Here is a 27967-nt window from a genome sequence, read left to right as displayed (position 1 = left end):
GTTGGATGCAGCTGCTTTTTTCAAGAAATAATGTGGTTGTCTTGCTGATGTTTGGCCACACATTTTCCACAGCCAAATTTTTTTCCTCATATTTTGTGGAAAAAATGTAATCTTTTCTTTCCGTTTACCCTTGAATAAAAGGATATTTAGGAGGGCCTCAAAACACATATTATTATTTCATGTGAGACTCCTCACTCATGACGTAAGGAAACCCACTGGGCACACATTTATTTTAAGTAGCGAATCTTCTCCAAAATTAGCTTTTAAATTTCATTTAAGTCAGGGGTAGTTTTATCGCAAGGTCATGTCAATAAAGAATCTGTCGTAATTCCCCCCCCCCCCCCACTTCCTAAAATATGTTATGTACCAATAGTGAACTTGCCTGTAAATCGGTTTAGCTGTTTTTGCAATCTTACCTAACTAAACATCCATACACTCATACATTCATACAAAATTTCTATTACTTTAGTAATATCCTTATATTAGGTAACATGATGTCTGTCTTACATTTAGATTTGTAGAGTAGGTTTTCTTTTTACACTTACCGAAGGCTCTTTGAATATTTTTGTATTGTAGTTGTAGTATAAAAGGTCACATGATTAACATATCATTCAAATTATCTATTTATCTTTAAATTTGGATAGATAACGATTTCTGATGATAAAAGAAATAAGATTGGGAAGGGAAGGAGGGGAAAGGAAAATAGAAAAAGAAAGGAAACTGGGGGATAGATAAAGTTTCATAAATAGAAAGGAAAATATTATTTTAGGAATAAGAATGATTGATTTGTGAAAGGAGAGAAAAAACAAGCAAAAATTTATTCAATAATTTATAATTTTTATGAAATTTAAGAGTTACTAAAAAATGAAAATCAAATTGTAAAAAAAATTTATACGATTTTGATTTGAAGATTATAGAAATCCTTTTTAACACCACGTGATAATATGTCTGCCCTTTACCTTGATTAACAACACCAGTCAAATGCCTTCTTTAAGTCAACAAAAAAATCTTTTTGTTAAATAAAAACTCCTACTCTTAAAATTTTGAAGAAAAGATTTATTTTTCACCGATAAATTGTTTTATTGAGTAGCTCTTAACATCAAAAAGGGAGCAAGAAAAGAGATAGAGAATAGAAAAAAAGACAGATAGAAAAGAGATGAAGACAAAAATAGAGAGATAGAAAGAGAGAGTATAGGAAAGGTCAAAATATACGAATTCTGTGACCCCCCCTTTCCCCTCCCATCACAATATCTCTTCTTTCAATCAAACTTTTCCTCCCCTTCTGTCTTTTATGATAAACTAGTATTCTAATCTAAAGGAGTAAAGAGAGTGAAAGAAAGAGAGTGACAGAGAGAGACATTATAGAGAAAAAAATCACCTCTCTGTAAGTTCAACTCCTTCTCTAAAGTTAGCCACCCAAGGGAGGTTGCGAGAAACAATATTGAAAAGCACAAACTTACACACTAAGTTTGCAGTCACTCAGCCAGGCAGTGCTATGTGAGTGCCTGACTGTCTGTTTCTGTCTGTGTCTTGGATTCAAGGCACATGGACCAAACTTATGCGGTCTAGTAAAGCAATATATATATATTAATGAAACAAGAATTTCTGATAACATCTTTTTTTTCGTTTTTGTGTTTAGTGAGCCAGACTATTAAGTATTGCTAGTGAGAAACACCGGTTAGAAATATCAACATCTTTTCATTACATTATACATACAACTATTATACTTATAGTGTGTGTGTATGTATTAACTTTTATACTTAAGTATAAGCTTATAATACAGTTAATAGAGTGAATATGTGTGCAAAAAAATCACAATGCTTGCAAATTTTCTTCACTTCTTACAGTTTTTCTCAGGTATGACAACTTCATTTTTAGATATTATGTGTAAAGAATGCTTATATGATGTAATTTTAATTCTTGACATGTCAAAGTGGCTTTCGTTTGAATAAATGTGGATCCATTTTGTACAGTTTACCGGTAAACTTGACTTTCCACAGCCACAGATCTGTCAAAAAAAAAGATGTTTTTTTGTGTGCAAATATCTTGAAGGTCAATTAAATTTTAAATTAATTTTGAAGCATGTTTTATAAAATGTTTATCATATAATTGTTTTATCTAATTATAGTTGATTACGCAACTTTCTGTATTTCATAAATTTGGCTTTCTAAGCATTTTTACACAATGATTGAAAAGGACGACATAATTCCATTGCTGCGAAACTAAGACGAAATTTTGCTTTTGAGTTATGATTTACACTGCGGTTAGGCTTCATTAGTAGCTTATGTAAGCCGCGCTGCTGACGTTGGGGCTTTTTCATAAGTCCTATTATATATATTAGTCCTAGTAAGTAGCTTATTATGTATCTAGGGTAGGGTTGGGGCTATTTAGTGGCAGAGGTGGGACAGGGAAGATAACCCCCCCCCCCCTGACATAAAAGAGAAAAAAATTACTTTTCACCATTATTTCCAGGGAGTAAGGGAAGGGACAATGGATCGAATATTTAATTTTTAGGAGTCTTAGACTTTGGGTACTGGCTTAAAGGGAATTTAGCAGGTTCTGACTGATTTTGGGTACTAGCGCATCATGCCGCTAACTGGCTGAGTTAGTTTTTAATATAGCAGACAGAAAAATTTGTTATGAGATGGCTGGTTTTTCATTTTATAGATAAAAACTTTAATGTGATATTTGTGTAATTAACAATCTAGGAACCCTTATCAAATTTAATTCTTGCATTTAGTGGCATTTTAAAATATAGGAATATGGGGTGAACGAGTTCCAAAACGATTTTTCTAGTAATTAATTACAGAATGGTTACGCCAGTCTGATATACTGGTACTCTAATTTTCAAATGAATGCTTTTTTCTTATAACTTTTTTCTAATTTTATAGTTTTCTAGATTTGATTAACACACCCTTTACAATTTTCTTTAAATATTCTGGATAAATTTGGATTTCATTGCCTTTCAGCGAAAACTCTTAAATTGAATTAATTGCCCATTGCCCCCTCCCTTACTCCCTGATTATTTCTTTTATTAATAGCAATTTAGTTTTTGAGAAAACATTAATACTTTTTTATCCACAAAATTTCGAGATGCTACACTCATTTAACATGAACTATGTAAAAGTACAACATTCTTTATATCAATCATTTTAATTCATTTGTTATCTCTCTATTTGAAAAATCCAACTTACTTGTGCAGTATATTATTAGTCTTTACACAATTATGACTAATATTTGGACTGTTCAAAAATTTGTTACGTCAGGTGAATTTTGCTTTAGAAAGTTTGTGATACTTTTAGAATTAAGAAAAGCTTGTGTTATCTGTAAATAATGCAAAGAATAGTGTAGTATATTTCACGGCTCGGCAGCCTCGTTTAATCCTCAGTGAAATCGTTACACAATAACCTTAAAATTTAGGTGGATGTCTAAACCTGTTCCCGAACAGACAATCCTTTTTGGAATTTTTTTTTTGCACAAAAGCGGGTTAAAATTTTATGCTTATGTGCGGCTGAGGCGCGATGGGAAGTTCTGGTTATTCTATCAAAATTTAGCCAATAATACTGTACATTATGTTTAAAATAACCTATACTGATCAAATATTTGTCAAGTGCGATAAGAAAATCTCAGAAAGTTTTCTTTTGTGGTTTCACTATAAAACTAGGTTTTTTTTTAAATTAACATTTTGACTTTAACCCAAATCTCTAGTGGTTTACCTTTAAAGAAGAAAAAGGTTGGTTAGGTACTTTTTAAGAGGGTTTTAAACTTTTTAAAAGCGAAGCTTTTCTACAATTAGGGTCGGTCCGTCCGTCCGTACCGGATAGCTTTTTTCGTTAATTTAGGTATGTTAGAATTGTCCTATCGATTTCAAACTTTTCATGGTGATTCCTGTAGTAGTTAGGTACGATTTAGAAAGCGTAGCAACTCTATAATCGTTATCAGAATGTCCGTACGTCCATTTTAAACATGTCGATTTTTTTACTTTTTTAACAACAAATTTTCATGTAATCTAATCATCCGATTGATCTGATTTTTGGTAATTTATTCCTGGGACAACAAAGTATAATGTTATAAGCGAAGCAACTCTATAATCAAGTCCTTAAAATGTAAGTATGTCCATAAACATTATCCTGTATCAAGCAGTTTTTCAATAAATTTACTTACAATTTTGGTTCGACTCTTTATATTTATATTTTGATTATTCAGTTCTGACACTATACAAGTGTTAATGTCCGTTTGTCCTACTGTTTCAGTGCTTCACTTTTATGGATGTTGTCATCCTTGTTTATTGTATAAAATACATAAAAAGTATCCATTATACAATCCACACAACAGCGTAATTTGAACAAAAAGCAAAAGTATTATTTGTAAAATGTTTGTTTAACTTTAAAGTTATTACACATTGAATGAATATCTAAGTAAGTAATTTATTTGAAAAAAATCACGTAATTTTGAACTTAACATGCAAATTTTAATGTGATATAATTTGGCTTAATTTAAGTAAATCCCCTTTGTTTAAATAACAAGGATGACAACATCCATAAAAGCGAAGCACTGAAACGGTATGACAAACGGACTTTAACTTGTACATATAGTGTCTGAACTGAATAATCAGAATATAAAAGTATAAGAGTCGAAGCAAAATTGTAAGTAAATTTGTTGAAAAACTGCTTGATACAGGATAATGTTTATGGACATACTTACATTTTTAGGACTTGATTATAGAGTTGCTTCGCTTATAATATTGTTCTTTGTTGTCCCAGGAATCAATATATCAAAAATCAGATCATACGGATAATTAGATCACATAAAAATTTGTTGTTAAAAAAGTAAAAAAATCAATATGTTTAAAATGGACGTACGGACATTCTGGTAATGATTATAGAGTTGCTACGCTTTCTAAATCGTACCTAACTACTACAGGAATCATCATGCAAATTTTGAAATCGATAGGACAATTTTAACATGCCTAAATTAACGAATAAAAGCCATCTATCTCGGACGTACGGACGGACCGATCCTAATTATAGAAAAGCCTCGCTTTTAAAAAGTAACAAGACCACTTTCTAAAACCTTAGCTGCTATGCCAAAAAGACCTACTAAGACTACCTTGAAATTTGTATACTTTTAGGGGCGCAGCTACTCTTTAGTTGCTCTTCATTAATTTGTTCGACAGTGTAAAAGCAATTATTTTCTAAAAAATCATCTTCTAAATAATGAGAGAGTTAAGAGCTTTCACAATTTTTAACAAATTTTGGAGCTTGAACATTTAAAAATATTTTATATGTAAATGAAAATAAAACCTATTGAAAAATCACTGTGATTAAATAAAAGAATATATGAGATTTAATACTGGCTTGGACATGATTACTAAATTAATAAGACAGACATAATTACTAAGACAGAATCCTACAGGATTTCTTTATAGTATAGGAGTTAGTTTTTCTTAAGCTATACAATATACATAGATATAAAGAACTTTGGGGTATAGTCCCTTTAGTGACGTTAAGTCGTATTTTCAGAGTAGCTTTTCACCTATTTCTAGCCCCTGCAGGGGGCCAATTATTCATAGTGTTTGATATCACTATTTTAAAATCCATGTTTATCATACATATGTAAAAAACATGGCTATACACCAAAAGAGTCTTCCTGTTCAAAGAAGCTTTACATTTGTCATGGGCATAGCAGGTTCTTTCAATTCCTACCCAAGTAAAATAATCTTCCTTCGGGGATCCTAAAGATTTCCGTAGGGCTAGGCACCAGCCTTACGTAAATATGTAATTAGATACATTATCAATTTATAGCACTTTTCTGTGTTTTCCAAGAAAGCTTTGAATGAGTCCTAGGCAAGTTTTGGTGGTTTAGTAGATTTTAGCTTACATAAGATACATAAAACTATTTTATAAGTAGTTTTTTTTTATGAAGTCTGTTACTAAGTTTGCTATTTGCGCATTTAAAAAACATGGTGAAATTATATTTATCTAAAGCGTGGATATTTTCTAAACAGATTATGAAAAGAAGAAATTAAATGATAGATTAATATTTGATGTATTGGCAAATTGGTGGGGTTGGGGGGGGGGGGGGGTGGTTGTGTGTGTGTAATGTTGAGGTTTCCCCGATAAAAAAAAATTTAGATTTTTTTCAGTGATTCCCCCCCCGCACCTTCAAAAAGCCTAAAACCTGCGCAGGACTTATATCAAACATCCCTTAAAATTGTGGCTCTCAATTATTTGTAATTTTAGATATAAAATTTCTTCTCAAGTCCGAAGATATCCAAAAAAGATATAGATTAAGTAAATTTAATTTGTATTTCTTTGTTTAGGTTCCTGGTTGCTGCAGTGGGCACTGACAGTTGTTGTGTGACCATCAAGGTGGTAACATCTACAAGCCATCACTAAATTAGATAGTCGCCTTGTGGCCTTTGAGGTGAAAACATCTTAGGTGTCGAGGTGTGGCCATTTAGGTGAAAATATTGAACATTCAGAACTACAAAACATTGGCCGTGCCCCTTCTTCAAGCTGCATAGAACGCTGAATTTTTGTCAAGAAGGCAACAGTTTTTCTCCATCACAATGCCAACCCTAATGTGTACATCCCACAGACAATGCAGAGTTCATGAGCAGACAATTGCCGCGGCAGCTGCCAATGCTGCCGCTAGAAGTGCTACTGATGCAACAGACAAATTGGAAACAAGTGTAAGTTTGTCAGTAAATAGACGACAAGTTGGCAAGGAGGGATATGAAAGCTGTTGTATTCCTGTCAAAGAAGAAATCCTAGATTTTGTTGTCATAGGTTAGTAAATTTGTTTATCACATACCAATCAGTCCCATTTCAGAACAAAACCTTTAACTTTTAATTTATTTCTGTATTTTAGACTAAAATAAAGATTAAGTCTAGACCAAAATCTTATCTTTTTAATACAATCCTTATACTAAAGTAACAGGATGTCTGTGTGTTTGTACCGAAGGATCTCGCTAACCGCTGAACCGATCGGGTTCTCCTTAACAGGGTAGCTTCTCATAAGTCCCGGGAAGGTTTATAACTATTTTGGGGGAGGGTACCACCACCCTCTCAAGAGAAATGACAAAAAATCGAAATTTTTAAAAACTTATGGGAGACTTCAACGTCAAATAAAGAGGTATCGTACATAAAAAATTAACTTTAACAAACAAAAACATTTAAAGTGCCACTAGAGGCCTCTAGGGGCGTAGCCGCTAGTTATTGATAAAATAATAAAATTTGTTAAATTATCATTTGGAAAATTTCCCTATTAATAATTTCCTTACCAACAAAATTATAATAAATAATTCATATTTTTGTCATGCAAACACATTAAGGAAATGGATTATATTATCCAAAAGAAGTGATAAATTAACACAAAAGTTATATAGTATTTATTGTCCAAAAAATTAATACATTAGGAAAACATCGAGATTATGACACTTTGAAAAAATTAAAAAAAAAATATCACAATAGAGGGACCGTCGCACGGACGGACAAAAAACAGCCTCCTTTATTTAATAAAATCACAATTAGTACTTTATATTGAATCTTACAGTAAGACAGACGAATAGGTTGACGGACATTTCAAATCATAGAGAAGCTTCGCTACTTAGAAAGAAAGTTGAAATAGTACGTATTTTTTTGTAAATATTAAACACCAAGGAAATGACGTAAATGTTGTGGAAACATAAAGAAAGTATTAGGAATAAATTACTCTTTAAGTAATTTGTCAAACATCCAGCTACAAAAATGAATTTAATCGACTTTGTTTGATGTATATAAAACATATTTTGTTCTTCATATTCTATCTTATTATGTAAAGTGGTAAGATTATTTTGTTTAAAGCTCAAGATTTTCTCCTTCTAATGTAATGTCCTGGGATGGTTTTAGGCTATTTATTTTAGATTTCATATTTTTTTAAAAAAAAATCTTTGAACCTTTCAATACTAGGGGCCTAGATTTATTTATTTAGTACTCTTATATTAAATTTTTAAAGTAAATTAAATTGATTTCTCTCATGAATCAAGTTGGCTAGAATTTTACTTTTTTTAAGGAAATGGCCCCAGTGGTATCTGCCTGTCGTACATGTTGTCTGGTAACTGGCCCTATTATACCTGGAACAGTGATGAGGAGATGCTCCACGCCAGGCTCATGGAGGAACCCGATGCATCACTGGTACAACAAGATCTGGAGTTTCTCTCTGATGTAAGTTTTAGTTTTCAATCCATTATCCATGACTTGACACCTGCTACTGTGGCGTAAAATTAGGCTGTATGGCTGCAACTGTAGGGCTACCGCTTAAACTGCCTCATGGCAGCTAGGCTGCTTGGCTGCAACTGTAGGGCCACCTAAACTGCCTCATGCATTTTCATAAGGCGTATGTTTTTATGTAAATTAATCTTGCAAAAGATATTTCAATCAGGGCATGGAAGGAAGATCTAACAACCCTGTCTCCATTCTGTTGGACACCCTCCAGCGGCCCAAGGCTGACCTTGGCCTGGACCTGGAATCCAACCTTACCTGGAGGCTGAACGAGGACAAGGCTTTGAAGCATGTTGTCCTTGGTCAGGGGGGACCTGGCGGGGTTTGGCAGGTAAACAATTTATGGATTATGTTGATACAGCAGAGAAAGAATATCAAATAGAGTAGTATACGAATCAGAAATATTTATCTTTTTTAAATTTTAATAATGTTCTTGTTAATTATGTTAACATGTACATGTTGAACAATAAGAATCAAAATAGATTAATATTTTGTAGACGCTTGACGGAAACCTAAAAACGGTAAGCCTTGGTGCGTGGATGCAGCTGCCGAGCCTCAGCATGCCAGAGTGGGAACAACACAGCACTGACCTCGCTGAAAAGTAAGTTATTATTACAACTTCTAATATTTCGACATTTTTAGAGATTAAATCCCTGTAATATAAAAAGCTTTACAAATCAGTTTATATTTAAATAGATTGTCTGATGTGCATATCTAAGGATCCTTTTTGCAAAATAAATTATTTTGCCAACATTTTCATTAACACAATTTTTAATCACAAACATGAAAACTCTTTTTAGATAATCTTTAGGCAGAAAAACAAAATAATTATGATTGATTATTGGACTAGAGGAGAGATTTTGTCCTCTCTATTTTCAATTAAAAAGATTATGGACATGTTTGTTCTTGTAAATAGATTAATTGATGTAAAAAGGTCATGTAAACAAAATTGTATTTTTTTATTAATTTGATTATTTTCTTAAATAGCCTTTTTTTTAATGTGTTAGGGCTTTTTGTAAAATAAAATGTAATGATAAATTTGCCATTAAACCTGTATTTCCTTTGTGTGTCTAGTGTTGATCAGGCTATCTACGGCTATGACTCTACCCTGATCAGGTTAAACACATTATACAAAGTACAATATCAATACTATTCACTTAATGGGCTGATCTCACATGTAGAGTTAACAACCTTGTTTAAGGACTAGGATTGGTTTTTCATCTGTAGAAATATGGTTTTTTAATAATAAGGGGAATTAACCTACATTGTAAGAAAGACAGAAACATATCTTTCTAACAAATGTTACTATTTAATAAAATTTAAAGGTTGTTATTTTACATTACAATATTGATTTTTTTTATATGCTTGTTTTTATTATTATTGCTTCTTATTTTGCATGCAGTCATAGCGCCATCATCAACTATTCATGCACATTTTTGTATGCAAATTTTTCATATTCATTTCAGCATAGATTTTTATTCAATCTTATAAATTCATTTTTATACCCAGGTGCTTTTTAGATGATCCCTAAAGATTCTGATTTATTTAATCTCCTATCCCATAAAATCATTTAAAATAATCTTTTTTTTTTCTTTCCACAAACTCGATAATTTTTTTTATACCAAAGCCACTATTCAAACAGTTTTAAAACAAATTAATGCCTATGCAAAAAATGTTAAAAACTCGTTGTTACATGATAAAATTAATATTTTTCTTGGTCACTTATAAATCAAACTGTTTTGCACTGTTGTGTTTTAAGCATTTTATTTTTTAATGATTGTAACAAGAAAATAAATAGAAAAAAGGAGGAAGAAAATTTTGTTTCCTCCCTTTTTGTCACAACCATTAAAACAATTTATTTCTAAATAACACAATTGTGATAGGATAATCACTGACAGTCTGACAGACATACCAGTTATCACTACAAATTATAATGTAGCTTCGCTACTAAAAGGAATGATTGTATAAGAAAGTGCATGATACAATATTGAATATCAAACATGAAATGGGATTATAATAGTAGACATTTATACAATTAATTATTAATACTTAGTATTTTTAAAATGTGAAAGTACTTTTGGTACATTCTTTAATTATGAATTAATTTTAATCATAAAAAGTTCAAAAATTACTTAAATTTAAATATAAAATAAGGCTTAGGTACTTTTTATTACACTTAAAATTTCAATTAAAAATAATTAAATTTTTTAGGAGAACTCGAGTTTCAAGTGTGGCTGAATATTACACTGATTATGTTAAAATCAAAGGCCTGGAGAAAAATTTCAGGTAAAAAATTGATACTAAAACTATAATACTTATAACTAGGTTCAGCGCTCTTTGAAATTGTAATTTTAGCTTGGACCAAGCAGCCTCTACCAAGTCCACTTTTCTTTCCAATTAAAATGAGCATGTGGATATATTGAGTTTATACTATATTAAAAAAATAGATATAGGAAGATTAAAGATTGTTTTATGACATAATGCGAATAAAATGCACTTAGAAACCAAACTTGTTTATGCGAAATAATTTATGATTAGCGTACAAAATGTTCTTATTCACATAATTATCTTATAAAAAGTTGCATGTACTATAGGATTTATATTTAATCTAAACTATTATATAATACACATCATACAAATTTTAAGAGCTATAATGGAAAGTATAAATGAGATAGTTGTCAAAACAACACTTCATAAACAACTTATTTTATGATTTAATCAATTAAAAGCGCTGGACGATTGCTATTTTGGATTTTGTATAAAATTACTACAAATACAAAACTTTTTTTAGAAACTACACTGTGGTGACAAAAGTTCGGCGGTTAAACCCCTCAGAGATGTGCAAATTAACCCTTAAAAACTGTGATAAAAACAAAACTTCTCCTGGTGATATTATGGGTAACTCAAACACAACTAAAGACAATGATTATTCTACAACGAATAATGATCTTGCTGGTTCTATAAATGAAGAAACAGCTGAAAGCAGAGTGAATATTATTGCTAAAGCATCAAAACTTTCTGATATTCCTGAAGATATTTATAATGATGAAAGAATTTCAGGTAAATTAGTTAGTTAATTATTTACTCTCGGTAAATCCCCAATATAATTTATTAATAATTCAATTTATTAGAATATAAACACTTGAAAAGATTTTAAAAGAATTTGGACAGGTGGATAAAATGTCTAAAATTTAATTGATTTGTTAAAACGAAGAGCTTTATACAGTGTAGCGTTAGGACCTTTCTAAGATCTCACCCCAAGTTTGCGTAGATTAAGATTTATGTAAACTTATAAATCAAATTGATTTCTAGGTGACTCAAGAACTATGACTGATTACAAAGTAAACGATGAATTGGAGTCATCTTACGAGGATGATGTAAACAAGATATCAAGGCGTGACAGTGGTGATAAAGAAGAGGAAGAGGGTAATAAAATTATAATCTGTTGTGAATGCGATGATTGCACATCTTTAGAACCAGGAAAATACTTAATTCTTTTATGATAGTAAGAGAGAATAATCAACTATTTAAGAATCTTCTTCCAAAACAAAAAATAATAAAATAGACTTATGTCAATAGGAAATATGTACATTTTTCCCTAACTCAAATGTACCTTGAAACATTGACCATAGTTTTTCTGTGATTTATATGAAGTAGTAAGCTTTTTTTGCCTGTAACGCAGGATATCGCTCAACCGATATGTTTTTTCTTTACAGTGAAGCTTCTTACAAGTCTTTCAAATAGAAAAATTGGGTTTATTCCCTTTCGTAACATCGCACCTTATGGGGCGATTCTTCGTATTTTTCACAGTAGTTTTTCTCCTATCTGTAGCCCCTGCGGAGGAGGGGGGGGGGGGCTCTAACCCTGCGGGGCCAATTACCTAACCCTGTGGGGCAATCACCTAACCCAATATAACCTAACCTAACCTAAAGTAACCTATAAAAAGCCATTTTAAAATACGACGAATCGCGCCTTATGGGGCGATGTTACGAAAGGGACTATTCCCGAAAAATTCAATCACAAAAAAAAAATTTTTAGTTTTTCTTTTTAAAACTTATACTGAAAATAGGTATGGGGTCGTCTTCCTCTCCTCCAACCTTGATTGCCTCTAAAGGCTTTTAAGTGTGTAGCCGCTAGGGACTACATTAATCACCACCCCAATGATAATATAGAAAAGTCTAAGCTTGTTAGCACTAAACTTATCTAAGTATTGACTCCTAGGAGCCTGTCCACTGGATAATACCTGGGAACACGAGGAGCTCTTCACCATGGAGGATGATGATCTGTCCAGTGTCTGCAGCTCTCTTACACAACACTCTTTCAGTCCTGTTAGAGAAACTAGGTAACTTTGAATTTTTACTTCGAAACGCATTTCCAATATGATTCTTATTCAAATTGATAATGATAACGTTCAGTAGCGCAGTATAAAAAGATAGTGGAGAAAACAACAAACATAGTAAATTATAGTAAAACAAAGGAAATGGGATTAGATAAGCTGAAGTAATAATTGAAAAGGAAGTTGTATTAAAATATATTCTAATGTTGGATTTAAAGGGATTGAAGAAACTAAATCAAAGTTAACCTCTTATAACTCTGTATATGAAAAATGCTGTAACATATTAAGATAATTATTTTTGAAACTAATAAGTATATTTGTAGAGAGTCAGGCACAGGATGTCAACGGTCAGCTTCCTGCTCCAGCTGTGCTTGCATGGTTCAAGACTCTGGCTATGACACATCAACTACGAGCAGAGAACAGAATATTGTCCCCGCTGGCTACGCCTCTATGAATATACCCATACCTGTAAGTTATATATTTTAATGGATTTTTTTCTTATGGAGTGAAAAAAGATTTTTAAAAAACTGGACCAATTTAAGATCTGGAATTTTTATAATTAGAGAATTATAAAAAGAAATAACAAAATGTTTAAATTAAAAATTTTCATTAATTTTGTTTTAGACGAATGAAGAGATGGTTTGTCCCTCCTGGGACCCAATCATCAACCCCTACCTTTTCAGCTTTCCAACAGAGAGCTCCATGGCTGCCAGCGCCAGCCTTGGTGGCCGCTCATTCCAGCGCAGGTCCTCTCTGCAGGCATCTGGCAGGTCATACGCACACAGATCCTCTTATCAGCAACCTGCCAATTCATATTCTGATAATTTAAGGTAGATTTATAGGTTTTAAGCTGGCGTTTTTGGTATAGCTACTTTTACTCGTTTACACGGCTAAAATAATGAAACTGCAAGATTATCAAAATAAAAATAAATATTAAATTATCTCTCTGTTTGTGTGTCTGTACCAAAGAAACTTGCTAACCGCTGGACCGATATGGTTCTCATATTCAATGTAGCTTCTCAATCTTCTTCTAGGTCCTGGATAGGTTTATAACTATTTGGGGGGAGGGCATCACCACCCTCTTAACAGAAATAGCCCGTAGAAAAAATAACCCCGTGCCCACAAAATTTCTTATGTATATTTTTCGTTTTAAAAACTAAATTGCATATTAGGGGGAGGGGTCTTTAGGTGTGTATTTATAAAATGAAGAATAACTGACCATATTTTTTGTAATTTTACAAATATCTCTTGATTTGAAGATGTGAGAGTGTATCTCCGTTGCCCACCCTGTTTGAAGTGACCGGGTACGAGATGTCCCCTTGTGATAAAACTCAGACTACGCCCTTTAAGTACCTGACTCAAAATGTCGTCCTCGCCACAGGTAACGGATTTAAGTCTTTTAAGGACTGGGCTCCATTAAATGGGCCTTAGTTCTTAACTAATATATATAAACTAAAAGAAAACTAAAAAGTTTATTAATTATTACGGGGCCGGGCACTTATTTTGGCATTTCATAACATATCCATAAAAAATTAACAGGATGTGTGAATGTATCAAAATATCTTGCTAATCGCCGAACCGAAATGGTGCTTCTATACAGTAAAGCTTCTTATAGGTATAGGGAAGGTTTACAACTATTCTGGGAGATAAATTGCCTCTGGATCCCCCACCCCTCCCTTCATTTGTAATAGTACTTTGAAGATGTGAAACATGTTCAGAATGGATTGCACACCGAAAAATTTTACATCCAAAATTTATTTTAATAATTTTTTTGTTTAGGATTAAATAAGCCCAATAAGCTTGAAGTTCAAGGTGAAGATCTAAACTTCGTCTTTCATAAATTAAGGTAAGGAAAAAATAATAACACAATCACTGATTATTTTCAAAATATCTTTTGTAGTATTTGCTGATTTCTTACACCTTTAATGCCACTTTACAAATTTTCTTCATTTGCTCTTATTTTTGCAAATATTTTGTCTACTTTTGAGTTAAACAGGGAGTTATATCCTACCACTGCATTGCAAAATTTCCTTTCTTTTCTAAGTAATTCTGCATCGAAACTTATAAATGCGCTTTCCTTATTTTCATTTATGTGTAAATGTTGAGCAGGTAAAAAATATTTGAAGGAGGATAAAACAAATATTTTTAAAGATTTTACTTAAATATTATGCACTGCTGATTTATATACAATAGGGCGGGTTCATATCGGAATTAGACAAAGAGGAGATATGCAACAGATAAAATTAACCTTTAAAACATTTCTGACTGAAAAAGAATTTTTAAAAATTGAGTTTTAGAACGCGACCACTAAAAAATATATTTGATTACTTATTAATATGCAAAGACGACATTCAAAATTTTTTTTGAATCAGAACTATGGCTTCATGGTGCTCCCTGGAAAGGCCTTGAGGAGCTGAATCAGGAACTTTTGTCCGTTTCAAAATATCTCGTTCCTAGCCTTAGAAATCACTAAAAAACAACATTTTTTAAAGGTTTATTGAGAATTGTCCAATTTGTAGAGGTTTTCTTAGATTTTCGCAGGCTAGGAACGAGATTTTTTGAAACGGTCAAAAGTTCCTGATTCTACTCCTCAATGCCTTTCCTGGGAGCACCATGAAGCCATAGTTCTGATTCAATAAATTTTTTACTCCCATTTACAAATAGCTATACAATTGAATGTCTGGTCGTCAGCGGTTTTAAGACTTAGGATAAATTTTAAATCATCCAGAGGTGTATTATACTCATACAAATCATTTGCAGATCCCCGCTTTGGCCTCAGAAAAAATGTCCAAAATCGACCCACCCTAATATACAAGGATATAAAAAATGACAACACGATCAAATAGCATGGTTTTCAACACTTGTTTTTCAAGTTTTAATGAGACATTAGAAAGAGAAAGTCTATAGTTTCTTTTATTTATCAATCTGATTAATACCTTTTCTATAAGGCTACACAAAAAAAATATTTTTATTTTCCAAGAAAGATAAAGGGGCCTGCTATAGTAGAGATCTCGCAATAAAGGAATAAGGACATATTTTAGAAAGCCAATAATTAAACAACAACAAAATAATTCCTCCTTCAAACAGGCAATTAAAGTATTTTTGGTATACAATTACCATTTGATGGTATTTTTAAATCCCTTGAAAAAAAACCGCACAATTATTTTATTTTCTAATAAAAAAAAATGATTTTCCATCAAAAAATGATAAAAGATGGCATTAAATCGACTTTTGGTAGATACTAAATAAATTCCAACCATGATACATTATTTATTTATTCAATACTAAATTTAATTCTTATTTTTCTACAAAATTGCATGCTGTGAAGTTTCTATTTATTTTGTATCCAAGCACATTGTATATGTATAACTACCAATAACTATTGCATTTTTAAATCCAGATTTTGTAAACCACGCAACAATCAGATCCTTACAATTTTTTTTAACAGTGAAGTTTTCTGAACATGGAAAGTATGTTTGTCAATTTTCAAAATTAATTTTAAAAAAGTATCTTTTAGGGGCGTTTCTCTTGGGAGATTGGAGATACCCTCCCTCATATAGTTATAAACGTTCAATTGACCGATAAAAAGCTTTACTGTGGAGGAGAATCAGCGGTTAGCGGGATACTTCGCTGTAAACAAACGTACTGTTGATTTTTTGCTTCCTCGAAATGATAGCCAAATAATGGACTAAAAAATGTTATGATGTTCATTACATTTGCCAAGACTGATGTTAAATAATGTTCAGCGCGTATATTAAGGATTTGAAAATGTGCACGCGCGATTTTCTCTCTTATCAACAGACTTAGTAATATTATTAAATAGTGTTTTCCATATTCCAACAAATTTTATATCTTTAAAAATAGCTGATTAATGTTAATATGTTGTTAGTAGCACATCTACTATGTAACTCACGTTTTCTTACTTAGCTGTCAGTCCCTAAAGCTAGAGGGTTGAAGTAATACTCAGTATATAAGAAACAATATGAGATTATCTTGACAACAAATAATATTCGTTCAATCGCTTGGACACTGATATTACGATCTAATATAGATAAAATTAGGGATTGAAAGGGATAAGACAATGGCCGATAAATTGATGTACATACCCAATGATTTACACACAATTACCTTCTGTAGATTAATATTAGTGATTGAAACTGTTTGAACACTCAACTTAATGAAAGAACCAATAAAATTTTTACTGAAGTCCCCAAAGTTGTTAGGCTAACGAATAAGAAAACGTTATTATAAAACTTTGGGAACTAGTGTAATAAACAGCCCATTGTCCCCTCTCTCTCTCTGAGATAAAATGTACCAAAGGCAGGGACACACAGGTATATGCAGAATAGTTATTTCTCGTATCGTATTATACACGGCTTTCCGCGGATATAGAATGTACAATTATAAGATTAAAACTAGTTTTTTTTAGCCCCGAGGTGCCGAAGAAAACTGGATATAATACGATGCTAAACATAGTTTTTTCGTATGGATGAGAACCGGTTCCTATCCACCGGATTCGAATGAATACGAGAAAGATAATTTATCTTATTACATCCTTTCAAAGAGACTGTAAAGCTAAAAAAGGATATAAATAAAAAATTTAAAGTCTAAATTTAACTTTCTTTAACCTCTCCCCGTATCCAACAAAAACATTTGTCTGTTTCAAAGTCTAACTTTTTTTAACCCAATAAACAGCTTGAACTAGTTTCGATTGAATAACAAAAGCTTTTTTTAGGCATTACAAATTTGTAATATTTCCTCCTACGTTATTTCAGCTATTATATATAAAATCATGATCAATCTATATACAAAAAAAGTAATTAATTTATTTCAATACTAAAACTTATTTGATTTTTTTGTTAATGCCGCTTTACTTTAAACATTGAGTTAAATATGTAATACATTGAGAACATAATCGGTTCTGTGGTTATTGAGATCTTGACGGACGTACAAAAACCTTAACAATTTGTGTAATGCTAGAAGCTTAGTCCTAGCATTCATGGATTAAAACCCAGCTTCTACCAATAGCGAAATTAATACGGAAATAAATCACGAAACCTATACGTGTTTTTCAGCTGTCGTTGGCACAGTGGTCCTCAAGGCAAAAGAAGTTTGACAAAACCTACCATAAAAACGGACTATATGGCCATCAAATATACACATTGGAGGGCCAGGAACTGATTTTCTTAAAATCATAGCTGTTCCTTCTTGGGGTTTATTCCATTTTAAAGTTAACAGACCAAATTCCCTAAAAAATCAAGGTTGTTTGTCGCGATTTTGTTGCTTTGGATTCAAACCTTTATAACTTTGGCTGTATGAAAGACTCATGAAAGCTAAACCTACCATTGGAAAGCCTATTGAATGACAATTTCAGACATAGCTTTAAATTTTTTGTAGCTTTCTTACTTTTTGCTCTACAAGGAAAATTGTAACCAAAGGGAGAAAATTTATTGATAAATCTATTCTCAGAAAGGCTTTCACTAGGGTATTTTGATATAAATTTTTCAGGATTTTTCTTATGTTCAGTGATTCTTTTGATGACAAATGCAAAAATACACTTTCATACATTTACATTGGTATATTTGCATTTTTTCTACCTTGAGCCAAAATTTTTTTATAAAAATTATAAGTTGGTGTATATTTTTTTGTCCAAAATTGCACATAAATTTCAGGAATAAATATTAAGAACCATCAATTGCTACATTTTACATGTGTAGTTTTAAATTTCCTATATTTATGGTTGTGTAGGAGCCTCAAAAATGCTAAACCTACCATTGTAAAGCTTGTTGAACACTATCCAAATAAATCTACGACTTAAAAAAAAAATTGACTTAAAAGGCTTGCACAGGATTTATGTTAGGTGTAATAAATTTCACCAAAAATGTTTTCTTTCCTACAAAATTTGGAGTAGAAGGGAGGTTACAAAGCAGTAATAGTTATCACATGTCCTGTTTCAACACCAATCTATGGAGGGGGTGTGCCCCCCCCCCACAAAAAAAATGGTGCAGTGCTTAGGTGCCCCCCCCTTTCCCCCCCTAAAAAGGGAGGAGGGTAACATTTTGATAGTTGAAAATAATGCAAAATTTAAAAATTTAAAAAAATATTTTTTTCAAAACTCAACAAGATATAATATACCCCCCCTCTGGACCCCCTCCCCTATCCCATATCTATGAGGAATAATTCACAGTTGGGGGAGAGGGGGGGGGGGTGTAAAAAGTGCATGAAGAGTCATCATCATTGCCTCTTAGTTCTCGGCAGAACTTAGGCCATGCACAATGGTTCTCCAATCTTCCTTTGTTTGGGCACGTTTTGAGGCAATGCTGAAAGATGGAATTTTTAAATCTTTTAGTTCACTTAAAGGGACTGTAAACGTAAATTTTTCTCATCTTAATATCAAATCTTAACATTATCTCATTCATAATATCTCACAGATAGAGCAAAATGTGCTTTTGTTTGGTTAAGAAACGGCTTTTTCCGACGATTATTATAAGGTACAGGGAAAGGAAGAAATTTTACGTATTATATAAAATGTGCATTAAATTCTTTTTTTTCTCCCATTATAGCTAAAATTAAACTTTTTCACATAGTTCTTGATTTTTCCTAACGGTTAAGCTAACTTTTAACATAATCCTTGCTTTAAACCAATGTATAGTTACTTAGAAATTGATAAAATAAGCAATATTTTTTATTGAAAACCAAATACAATAACAAAGCTAGAATCTGGTTTTTTTTAGTATCCAATTAACTTTAGATGGCCCATCTCTCGTCCACCTTTAATTACAAAATTTGTAAATAATAAAGATGCAATATTTCTTTATAAACAGTCTGATAAAAGTGTAAACTAATTCTCCAAAGTGGGTTGTTTATAGTCCAACACAATAAAAAAGGATATTATCACTTCAAATAATCTCTGAGATTCAACCCTCTGTAAACAGTAAGGTATTTTTTTGTCAATAATACGAACTTAAAATAAATCTTTATTACTTAATTTCTACGTTATTACAACATGAATTACCAATTTTATGTCATAAAATAAATGCTTAACAGTAAGTAAATAGTTTAAAATATATGTGTTAAATATCCCTACAAACATTTTAATAAAGAAAAAAGTTCAGATTTTCCCTGTTTTTCCAGTTTTCCCTCCCAAAATACCAAAAAATCAAGGCTTAAATCCTTGATATTTTTGTTAATACGACGTTTTTAGTTGATCAGTTTATTAAAAGGTGCTTAGAAAATGTTAAGATTTGATAATATGATGAGAAATTTTTACCTTTACACTCCCTTTAAGTGTTCCCTCCTCCAGGTTGTTTTTGGTCTACCTGGTTTCCTCTTTCCTATTTGGGGGTTCCAAGTCAAGGCCTGGATTTATCATCATGCCCTTTCCTTAGTGTGTGCCCCAACCATCACCATTTCCTCTGTTTTATTGTCAGTTTAATGTCTGACATGTCACTGCGCTCTAGAAGCTCAGCATTAGTGATCTTATTTGGCCAAAAGATCTAGTGGATTCTCCTGAGACGTTTATTGATATATGTCTGTAGCTTGGAGACCACTGCTGTGTTTAGGAACCAAGTTTCAGCCCCATACAGCAAAACAGAGAGAACATCTTAACTTGGTCTTTATGGAGATGTTGTTGGAATTCCAAATTTTGTTCAGGCTGGCAAAGGCTGTCCTAGATTTGTTAATTCTAGCTTTAACATCTGTTAAAGTGCCTCCAGCTTCATCAATTTTACTTCCAAGATACTCAAAACAATCTACATCCTCAAGAATTTGGTCTCCAATAGTAATTGGTTCTTGGGAATTTGCATTTAATTTGATTTTGGTTTTAGGAACATAAATTTCTAGTCCAATTTTCTTGGAAGTTTCAGCTATCATGTTAGTCCTTCTTTGCATTTGACTTCTATTGCTTGTTAACAAAGCAATATCATCAGCAAAGTCCAAAACTCCTAAATATTTTGGATTGCCAAATAGCTCCCAGCAAATGCCATCATTACTTTCACAGTTCTTCATGATCCAGTCAATGGCAAGGAGGAAAAGGAAGGGAGAAAGAAGGCATCCTTGTCTGACGCCTGTTACAATCTCAAAAAAGGTTGATAGTTTACCTTTATACATTACATTTCCACCTCCTTTATGAAAGATAACTTTAATGATATTGATTATCTTTTCTGGAATGCCATAGTGTCGGCAGATTTTCCAGAGAGATCTTCTGTCTAAAGAATCAAATGCTTTTTTGTAGTCAATGAAGTTTACAAAGAGCTCAGAGTTCCATTCCTTGGATTGCTCTATGATGATTCTGAGAGAGGTTACCTGATCAATATTGGAACGGTTTAGTCTAAATCCAGCCTGATTAGGTCTTAGCTTTTCATTAACCTTTTTCTTTATTCTATTAAGAAGAATCTTACTAAGGATACGGCTAGGTACTGAAAGAAGCATTATCCCTCTGTAGTTTCCACATTGGGTCAAGTGTCCTATTTTGGCTAATAATGAGATATGTCCATTCTTACAGTCCTCTGGGCATAACTCATCATTCCATATCTTTGTGATCAAAGGTAGGAATGCCTCAGCTGATGTATCTAGGTCTGCTTTTATGACCTCAGCTGGTATGTTATCAGGTCCAGTGGCCTTGTTATTTTTCAAATTTTTAATGGCCTCTTTGATTTCCAATAGATTTAGCACTTGACAGTCAATGTCAAGTGCATCTGAGGGTGGAATCTCAGTTTCTTCCTCTGGAACTGGAAGATTTAGCAGTTCAGTGAAGTGCTCTGCCCATCTATTTGTAATATCTTCATCAGTTTTAAGGAGTGAACCATCCTTGTCCCTGATGTGTGATCCTGATTTGTGTACTTTACCTGCAATGCTCTTAGTAATCTCATAGACATCTTTCATTCTATTTTGATTAACAGCATTTTCTGCTCACATAGCAAGGTTTTCCAAGTGTTCTTTTTTGTCAATTCTGACACTTCTTTGGATTTTTCCTGCTGAGCATCTTATACAGGTCTTTATCTTCTGGAAATTTCTAGAAAGTGTCTTTTGTCTTACATCTCTTCTTTGATCCATGAGATCAATGGATCTTTTAGTGATCCACGGCTTTTGGTTAGCCTTTTTGAAACCTAATTATTCTTGGCTAGTATCATTATAAACTTTTTTGATACTTTGCCCAATATCTTCAACTCCATCTTCCTCTTGAAGAGTATACAACTCAAATCTGTTCTTTTGAGTGAGCTTAAACTCTTGTAGCTTTTCAGAGTTTTGAAGGGTTGTTAAATTATATTTCTTCCTGGGGTTAGGGTTTAAGTCCTGCTTTTTAAATCTAAGCCGAACTTCAGAAGATAGAAAATAATAGTCTGAATGGTCCTCTTTCAACCCTGACATCAAGGAGAGAACCTTTTATACATCTAGATATACATATGTGGTCTATCTGGTTAAAGGTTCTTTGATCTGGTGATCTCCAGGTGGCAGTATGAATCTTTTTGTGTTTAAAGATGGTTCCACCAATGACAAGTCTATCACCATTGTCATTTTCCTTGCCATTACTTAAGCCTAGGCCATATCTGCCCATGACTTCTTCTAAATTCTCATTATTACTCCCCACTTGAGCATTGAAATCTCCTAGGAGCATGGTCAGATCCTTTTCTTTATGACAATTCTTAAATACAGAGTCAAGCTGGTCATAAAATTCGTTTTTGACCTCTGTATCTGCTTGTTCTGTAAGAGCATATGCTACTAAAATTCTCAGATTGATGTTTATATCTGAGGATTTGAAGTAAGGCTCCATGATTCTTTGACCATGGGGTTGGTAACTGATCATGGCCTGCTCTGCTTGCTTGGTCAGCATAAGAGCCACCCCTTGCTTATGTCCTAGATTTTCATTCATATGGCCTGAGTAAAGTATTTTCAAGCCAGAATGATGTTTAAACTCTCCATTATTTGTCCACCTTGATTCGGTAGCCAGGATATCAACCCTGGCTTTAAGCATTTCTCAGCAAATGTTTTCTTTCTGGCCTGACTGAAACATTGTCCAAACATTCCAGGTGCAAATTTTTGCTGGTCTGTGGGAATTCAGAATCATCTGCCTGACTAGTCCTTTAGCGGTTTCCCAGCCAAACATCATATTGTTGTTTCCAACCTCTACTTCGTTCCCGAGCCCAAAGTTAAATTGGTCTTTACTTTATGCAGATTGAACGTGAGCAGGTTTTTTTCTATGGAAGGATTGTTAGTCCCACCCAAACCCCCTGAACTGGGGGAAGTTACCAGAATTTAGAAGGGGAAGAGTTAAAAAAGATGAAAAAAATTCCCAGAGATGTCTAAGGAGGTGGGGGGAGGGGTTGAAATCACCCCCCCCTATTTTTTAAAAAAAGATATATAGCAGATAATACCCCCCACCCCATAAAAGTGTTACCCCTGGGGTAAATATATTTTAGGAAAATAAAATAAATTTCAGCACTTTTCATGCACTTTTTACACCCCCCCCCCCACTCTCCCCCAACTGTGAATTATTCTCCATAGATATGGGGTAGGGGAGGGTGGCCGGGGGGGGGGGAATGTTATATCTTGTTGATTTTTGAAAAAAATTATTTTTTAAAATTTTGCATTATTTTCAACTATCAAAATGTTACCCCCCGCCCTTTGTAGGGGGGGAAAGGGGGGGGGCCCCTAAGCCCTGTACCATTTTTTTTTGTGGGGGGGGGGGGCACATCCCCTCCATAGATTGGTGTTGAAACAGGACATGTGATAACTATTACTGCTTTGTAACCTCCCTTCTAATCCAAATTTTGTAGGAAAGAAAACATTTTTGGTGAAATTTATTACACCTAACATAAATCCTGTGCAAGCCTTTTAAGTCAATTTTTTTTTTTAAGTCGTAGATTTATTTGGATAGAGTGTTCAACATGCTTTACAATGGTAGGTTTAGCATTTTTGAGGCTCCTACACAACCATAAATATAGGAAATTTAAAACTACACATGTAAAATGTAGCAATTGATGGTTCTTAATATTTATTCCTGAAATTTATGTACAATTTTAGACAAAAAAATATAAACCAACTTATAATTTTTATAAAAAATTTTTGGCTCAAGGTAGAAAAAATGCAAATATACCAATGTAAATGTATGAAAGTGTATTTTTTGCATTTGTCATCAAAAGAATCACTGAACATAAGAAAAATCCTGAAAAATTTACATCAAAATACCCTAGTGAAAGCCTTTCTGAGAATAGATTTATCATTAAATTTTCTCCCTTTGGTTACAATTTTCCTTGTAGAGCAAAAAGTAAGAAAGCTACAAAAAATTTAAAGCTATGTCTGAAATTGTCATTCAATAGGCTTTCCAATGGTAGGTTTAGCTTTCATGAGTCTTTCATACAGCCAAAGTTATAAAGGTTTGAATCCAAAGCAACAAAATTGCGACAAACAACCTTGATCTTTTAGGGAATTTGGTCTGTTAACTTTTAAATGGAATAAACCCCAAGAAGGAACAGCTATGATTTTAAGAAAATCAGTTCCTGGCCCTCCAATGTGTATATTTGATGGCCATATAGTCCGTTTTTATGGTAGGTTTTGTCAAACTTCTTTTGCCTTGAGGACCACTGTGTTGGGGGGCAACACATCGTAAAATTGACGACCTCTCCATTTGCCCCCCAAATATTATTTTAGATTTATTTTCCTTGTTGGTTATACCTTATTCCTGATTAAAACCGACCGCAAAACTGCAACTAACCAATCTAAACCATCTCTGGAGCTATAAGAAGCTGCTCTCATATAAAAAATTAGTTCAATTGTAATTATAAGATCTACTATGTATAATATGTAGTATGTTAGAATTGTAACCTATATGATTTTTCAGTGATTTGGAAGCAGCAGTTGGAAACGGTGGAATCACCCCCAACTCAGATCCCATAATGATCATCGGAGCGGGTCTAACAGCCGCCGACGCGATCATCTCCGCTCAGGTATGACCACTTACCAGAATTGGAACAGATATAAGACAAAACAATTTAATTAAAATTCAATTTATTTTAATCATTTTTACCCAAATTATGATTTGATTTATCCTTATATAAAAGTAAAAGGACTTATGTCCATCTGTCTGTAGCCGCTAGTATCCTCATATAAAAGAAATATCATCTTTGTCTGTTTGTTTGTACCAAAGGATTTCGCCAACCGATGAACCTATATGGTTCTCCTTCTCATAGGGAAGGTTTATGACTTTTTTGGCGAGGCTACCACCATTATTGTAATTTTATTTTAAAACTAAAATTGAAAACTGGGTGTTGTCGGCTCCCCCCCCCCCCAAAAAAAAAATATTTTTAATACTTTTTCGTTTTAAATATAAAAAAATGGGTTGTCGAATTCAACCTACATCCCACCCTCCCCCCATCAAGTCCCTTAAATGGCTCTTGGGGCGTAGCCGCTAGGTGTAGACTAAATTCATTTTACCAAATTGTAAATGTAATTCAAATTCAAATTTTGGACAAACAATAGGCATCCTAAAATAGGGAAAACTAGTCTGAAATGATAAAAATGATTATTTGTATAAACTCAAACATAAATAAATATTTGAAAAGTGAATGACATCAAAATGAAGAATTAAAGTATAAAGATAACAAATCTAGAATTTTCTAGATTCTTCAAAAATGTTTCAAGTTTTTTTTAATATATGTAAAGTAAATGTGCTGTTTCAAATTAACAAATTTATGTTCAACAGTACACGCAACATTTGTTCTTTGAAACTTAGTACCATTCGTTTTAAAGCTCTCAAGTTAAAACTTTTTGAAATTAAAAAAAAAAATGAGAAAAAGTTAGAAAAACAAAAAGACTTTTTCCTTTTTTAATAAGTGGTAAGGTGGTCTTTTAGCAATTTTTTTGTACAATTTATATATTATATATGGACAAGGTGCATGTTCATCTAAAGAAAGACTATTATACCCCAACCTTTTTTGGCCAGTCGAATATTTCAGTTTCTTTTTCAATGTGCCTCATTATAGTTATTTTAAGACAACATATTGACACAAAATAAATTTTGTTATGGTTAATAATTTTTGAATGGCGAAAAACTAGCCTTAAGTTGTGGTTAAAGAGGTTTGTAATTGACCATCACTTTTCCCTTTATCTACTCTTCTAATAAAAATAGTTATTCTTGTGTTATTTAGGCCTACAACATCCCAGTAGTTCATGTATTTCGAAGATCTGTCAAGGACCCGCAGCTTATTCTGAACAAGTTACCCATGAATCTTTATCCAGAATATGAAAATGTAAGTTTAGTAATTTTTTCTTTCTTTAAGGATACAGCAGTGCCAGATAATTTTCATTGGTAGTTATAAAATAAATAAAGCACATGCACATACACAAACTCGAAGTTTTTAATTATAATATATCATTGCAGGTTCGGAACATGATGGCTGGCGGTCAAATAGGGTCAACACGTCAAGTTCGGGGCGGAGAACATGTTGAACTGGAGCACCCCAAGTATAGAGCATTTACAGAGACCAGTGTGAAGATAATTTCCAAGGATAGAGAAGTTACGCTCACTGGTCCTGCTGACGAACAAACTATTAAGGTATAATAATTTTGATAATTGTAAATTACAAGAATAGTTTTTTATCGCATCGTATTATAGACAACTTTCCGCGAATATTAGACCAGTCTTGTTAGCTCCAAAAAATGATTTTTGATTTTAAAACTCGTGGAAAATTGTCTGTAATACAATGTTATACATGAGTTTTCAGTATAGCTAAGAACCGATTCTAATCCCCCGGATATTTATCGGTTTCGAAGCCGTACTGGAAAAATAGATCACACTGTCACATCATTTTGAAAATCAGTTAAAAATAAGTATGGTGTATCCTATGTGAATTAAATCTGACTGTAAAAATATTGTTACATTCAATTGAGATTTTGAAATATTAGTATGCAATTAAATCAAAACAGTTGTAATCTGTATTTTTTCCAGGTCTCCTGTGTTCTCGTCCTGATCGGAGCCTCTCTGCAGCTAGACTTTCTGGAGCCCGAGGCACAAAACCTGGGCAGGATCCCCACGGAGCCCGTGAATAAGAGCAACCCGGTGGATATTGATGTGTTTACTCACCAGTCTGTCAATGTGCCGGGACTCTTTGCTCTTGGTCCCCTTGTTGGAGATAATTTTGTCAGGTAATATTTGTTTAGCTTTAAGATACAATTTTTCCTTTAATAATATTTGTTTAACCCTATTTCTTCCACAAAAAAAAGAAAACATCAAATTGAAATAATAGTGTAATAGTCCCTTTATTACATACAGTCGTTAGAATTAGCCAAAATAATTTGGTTCAATATGAGTTTTTTTTTCAGCTTGAAATGATGTTGTTTATTTTCAATGAGTATGTTCTGCTAGAATTGTAACAAATTTATTGGCATTTTTTGCTCTGGTCCCGAGAGTCTTTAATATCAGCGAAATTTAGCAAAAATACAGTAGTTCTAGTACACAAAGTCCTAAGCTGTCAAGAAAATAATAAGTACAACTTTATTCACTACTAAAAATATTTGATAATTTATAATTTTAGGTTTCTGCAAGGGGGAGCTCTAGCCATCACATCCTTTGCACACAAACAAAAATTACAACAAACTCAAAATAAACAAATCATGTAATAATTCTCAAATAGTTTTATAATTACTTAATTTTATTGTTATTAATTTTATAAATATTATAGCCTTATATTGCCTCTTAAACAAGATACAGATAAATTTATAAAAACATAAAATCTAATCTGCCTATCAATGTAATACAAGTTTCGTCTTTTAAACTATTTTTAAAATAAATACTTAAGATTTTTAAATTGCGAAGAATTGATAAGAAAATTGTTTATTATTATCAAAGTTTCAGTGTGAAAATATTGTATATTTATTTACTGAAGGATATTTTAGTATCTTTTTAAGAACGAAGAATATTTTTAACTGCCTAATATTTTCTAAAACGGCTCAAAATAAGATTAATTTCAGCTAGCTACAAACTTGGGGAAAGTATCATGTCTAGAATGGTGTTATAAAAACTGCCTGGGTTAACAAAAATAAAAGTAATTTTCTAACTTTTTAAAAGTTCCGACAAATAACTCTATAATCTAGTAACCCGTATCAACTATCTAAAACACCACATTAAAAAAATTTAGATTTCCCTTATCTTGCTAATCAAAGATTATATATCACAACTATGAAATTAACGAACTTAAAAAAACGATTTAAAAAGACAAATAAAATCACAAAGCATAAAAAACACATTATTTTTATATATTTACAGAATCAAATATATGTATTGAAATATTTTTGTTACACAGTTGCATTTAATATCTAATACTAATATCTATATTGGAAGTAGATTTTATTTAAAATAAAATTTTAGAAC

General features: G+C 32.5%; 1 protein-coding gene across 4 annotated transcripts; it reads left to right on the top strand.

Moving 5' to 3' along the window:
* The first annotated feature begins 1465 nt into the window (after positions 1-1465).
* On the top strand, positions 1466-27967 carry LOC145316285 (oxidative stress-induced growth inhibitor 1-like). 4 transcript variants are annotated; one of them, XM_080156715.1, is made up of 19 exons: positions 1466-1857; positions 6323-6791; positions 8056-8207; positions 8425-8595; positions 8762-8865; positions 9339-9380; positions 10476-10550; positions 11056-11324; positions 11577-11746; positions 12488-12606; positions 12924-13068; positions 13225-13430; positions 13860-13981; positions 14380-14446; positions 24440-24545; positions 25746-25847; positions 25979-26152; positions 26546-26742; positions 27132-27967. In XM_080156715.1, exons 2-19 carry the CDS (start codon positions 6572-6574, stop codon positions 27214-27216), a joined length of 2526 nt encoding a protein of 841 aa, XP_080012841.1. In that variant the 5' UTR covers positions 1466-1857; positions 6323-6571; the 3' UTR covers positions 27217-27967. The 4 variants fall into 4 exon arrangements, with proteins under 4 accessions (XP_080012841.1, XP_080012855.1, XP_080012849.1 ...); XM_080156723.1 differs by lacking the exon at positions 1466-1857 and adding an exon at positions 3201-3266; XM_080156729.1 differs by lacking the exon at positions 9339-9380.

This window comes from Acartia tonsa, chromosome 1, assembly GCF_053477335.1.
Source record: "Acartia tonsa isolate MP-2025a chromosome 1, ASM5347733v1, whole genome shotgun sequence".
Lineage (NCBI taxonomy): Eukaryota > Metazoa > Arthropoda > Copepoda > Calanoida > Acartiidae > Acartia > Acartia tonsa.
The sequence above is the reverse complement of the archived record's forward strand: the minus strand, read 5'-3'. Positions and strand labels throughout refer to the sequence as shown.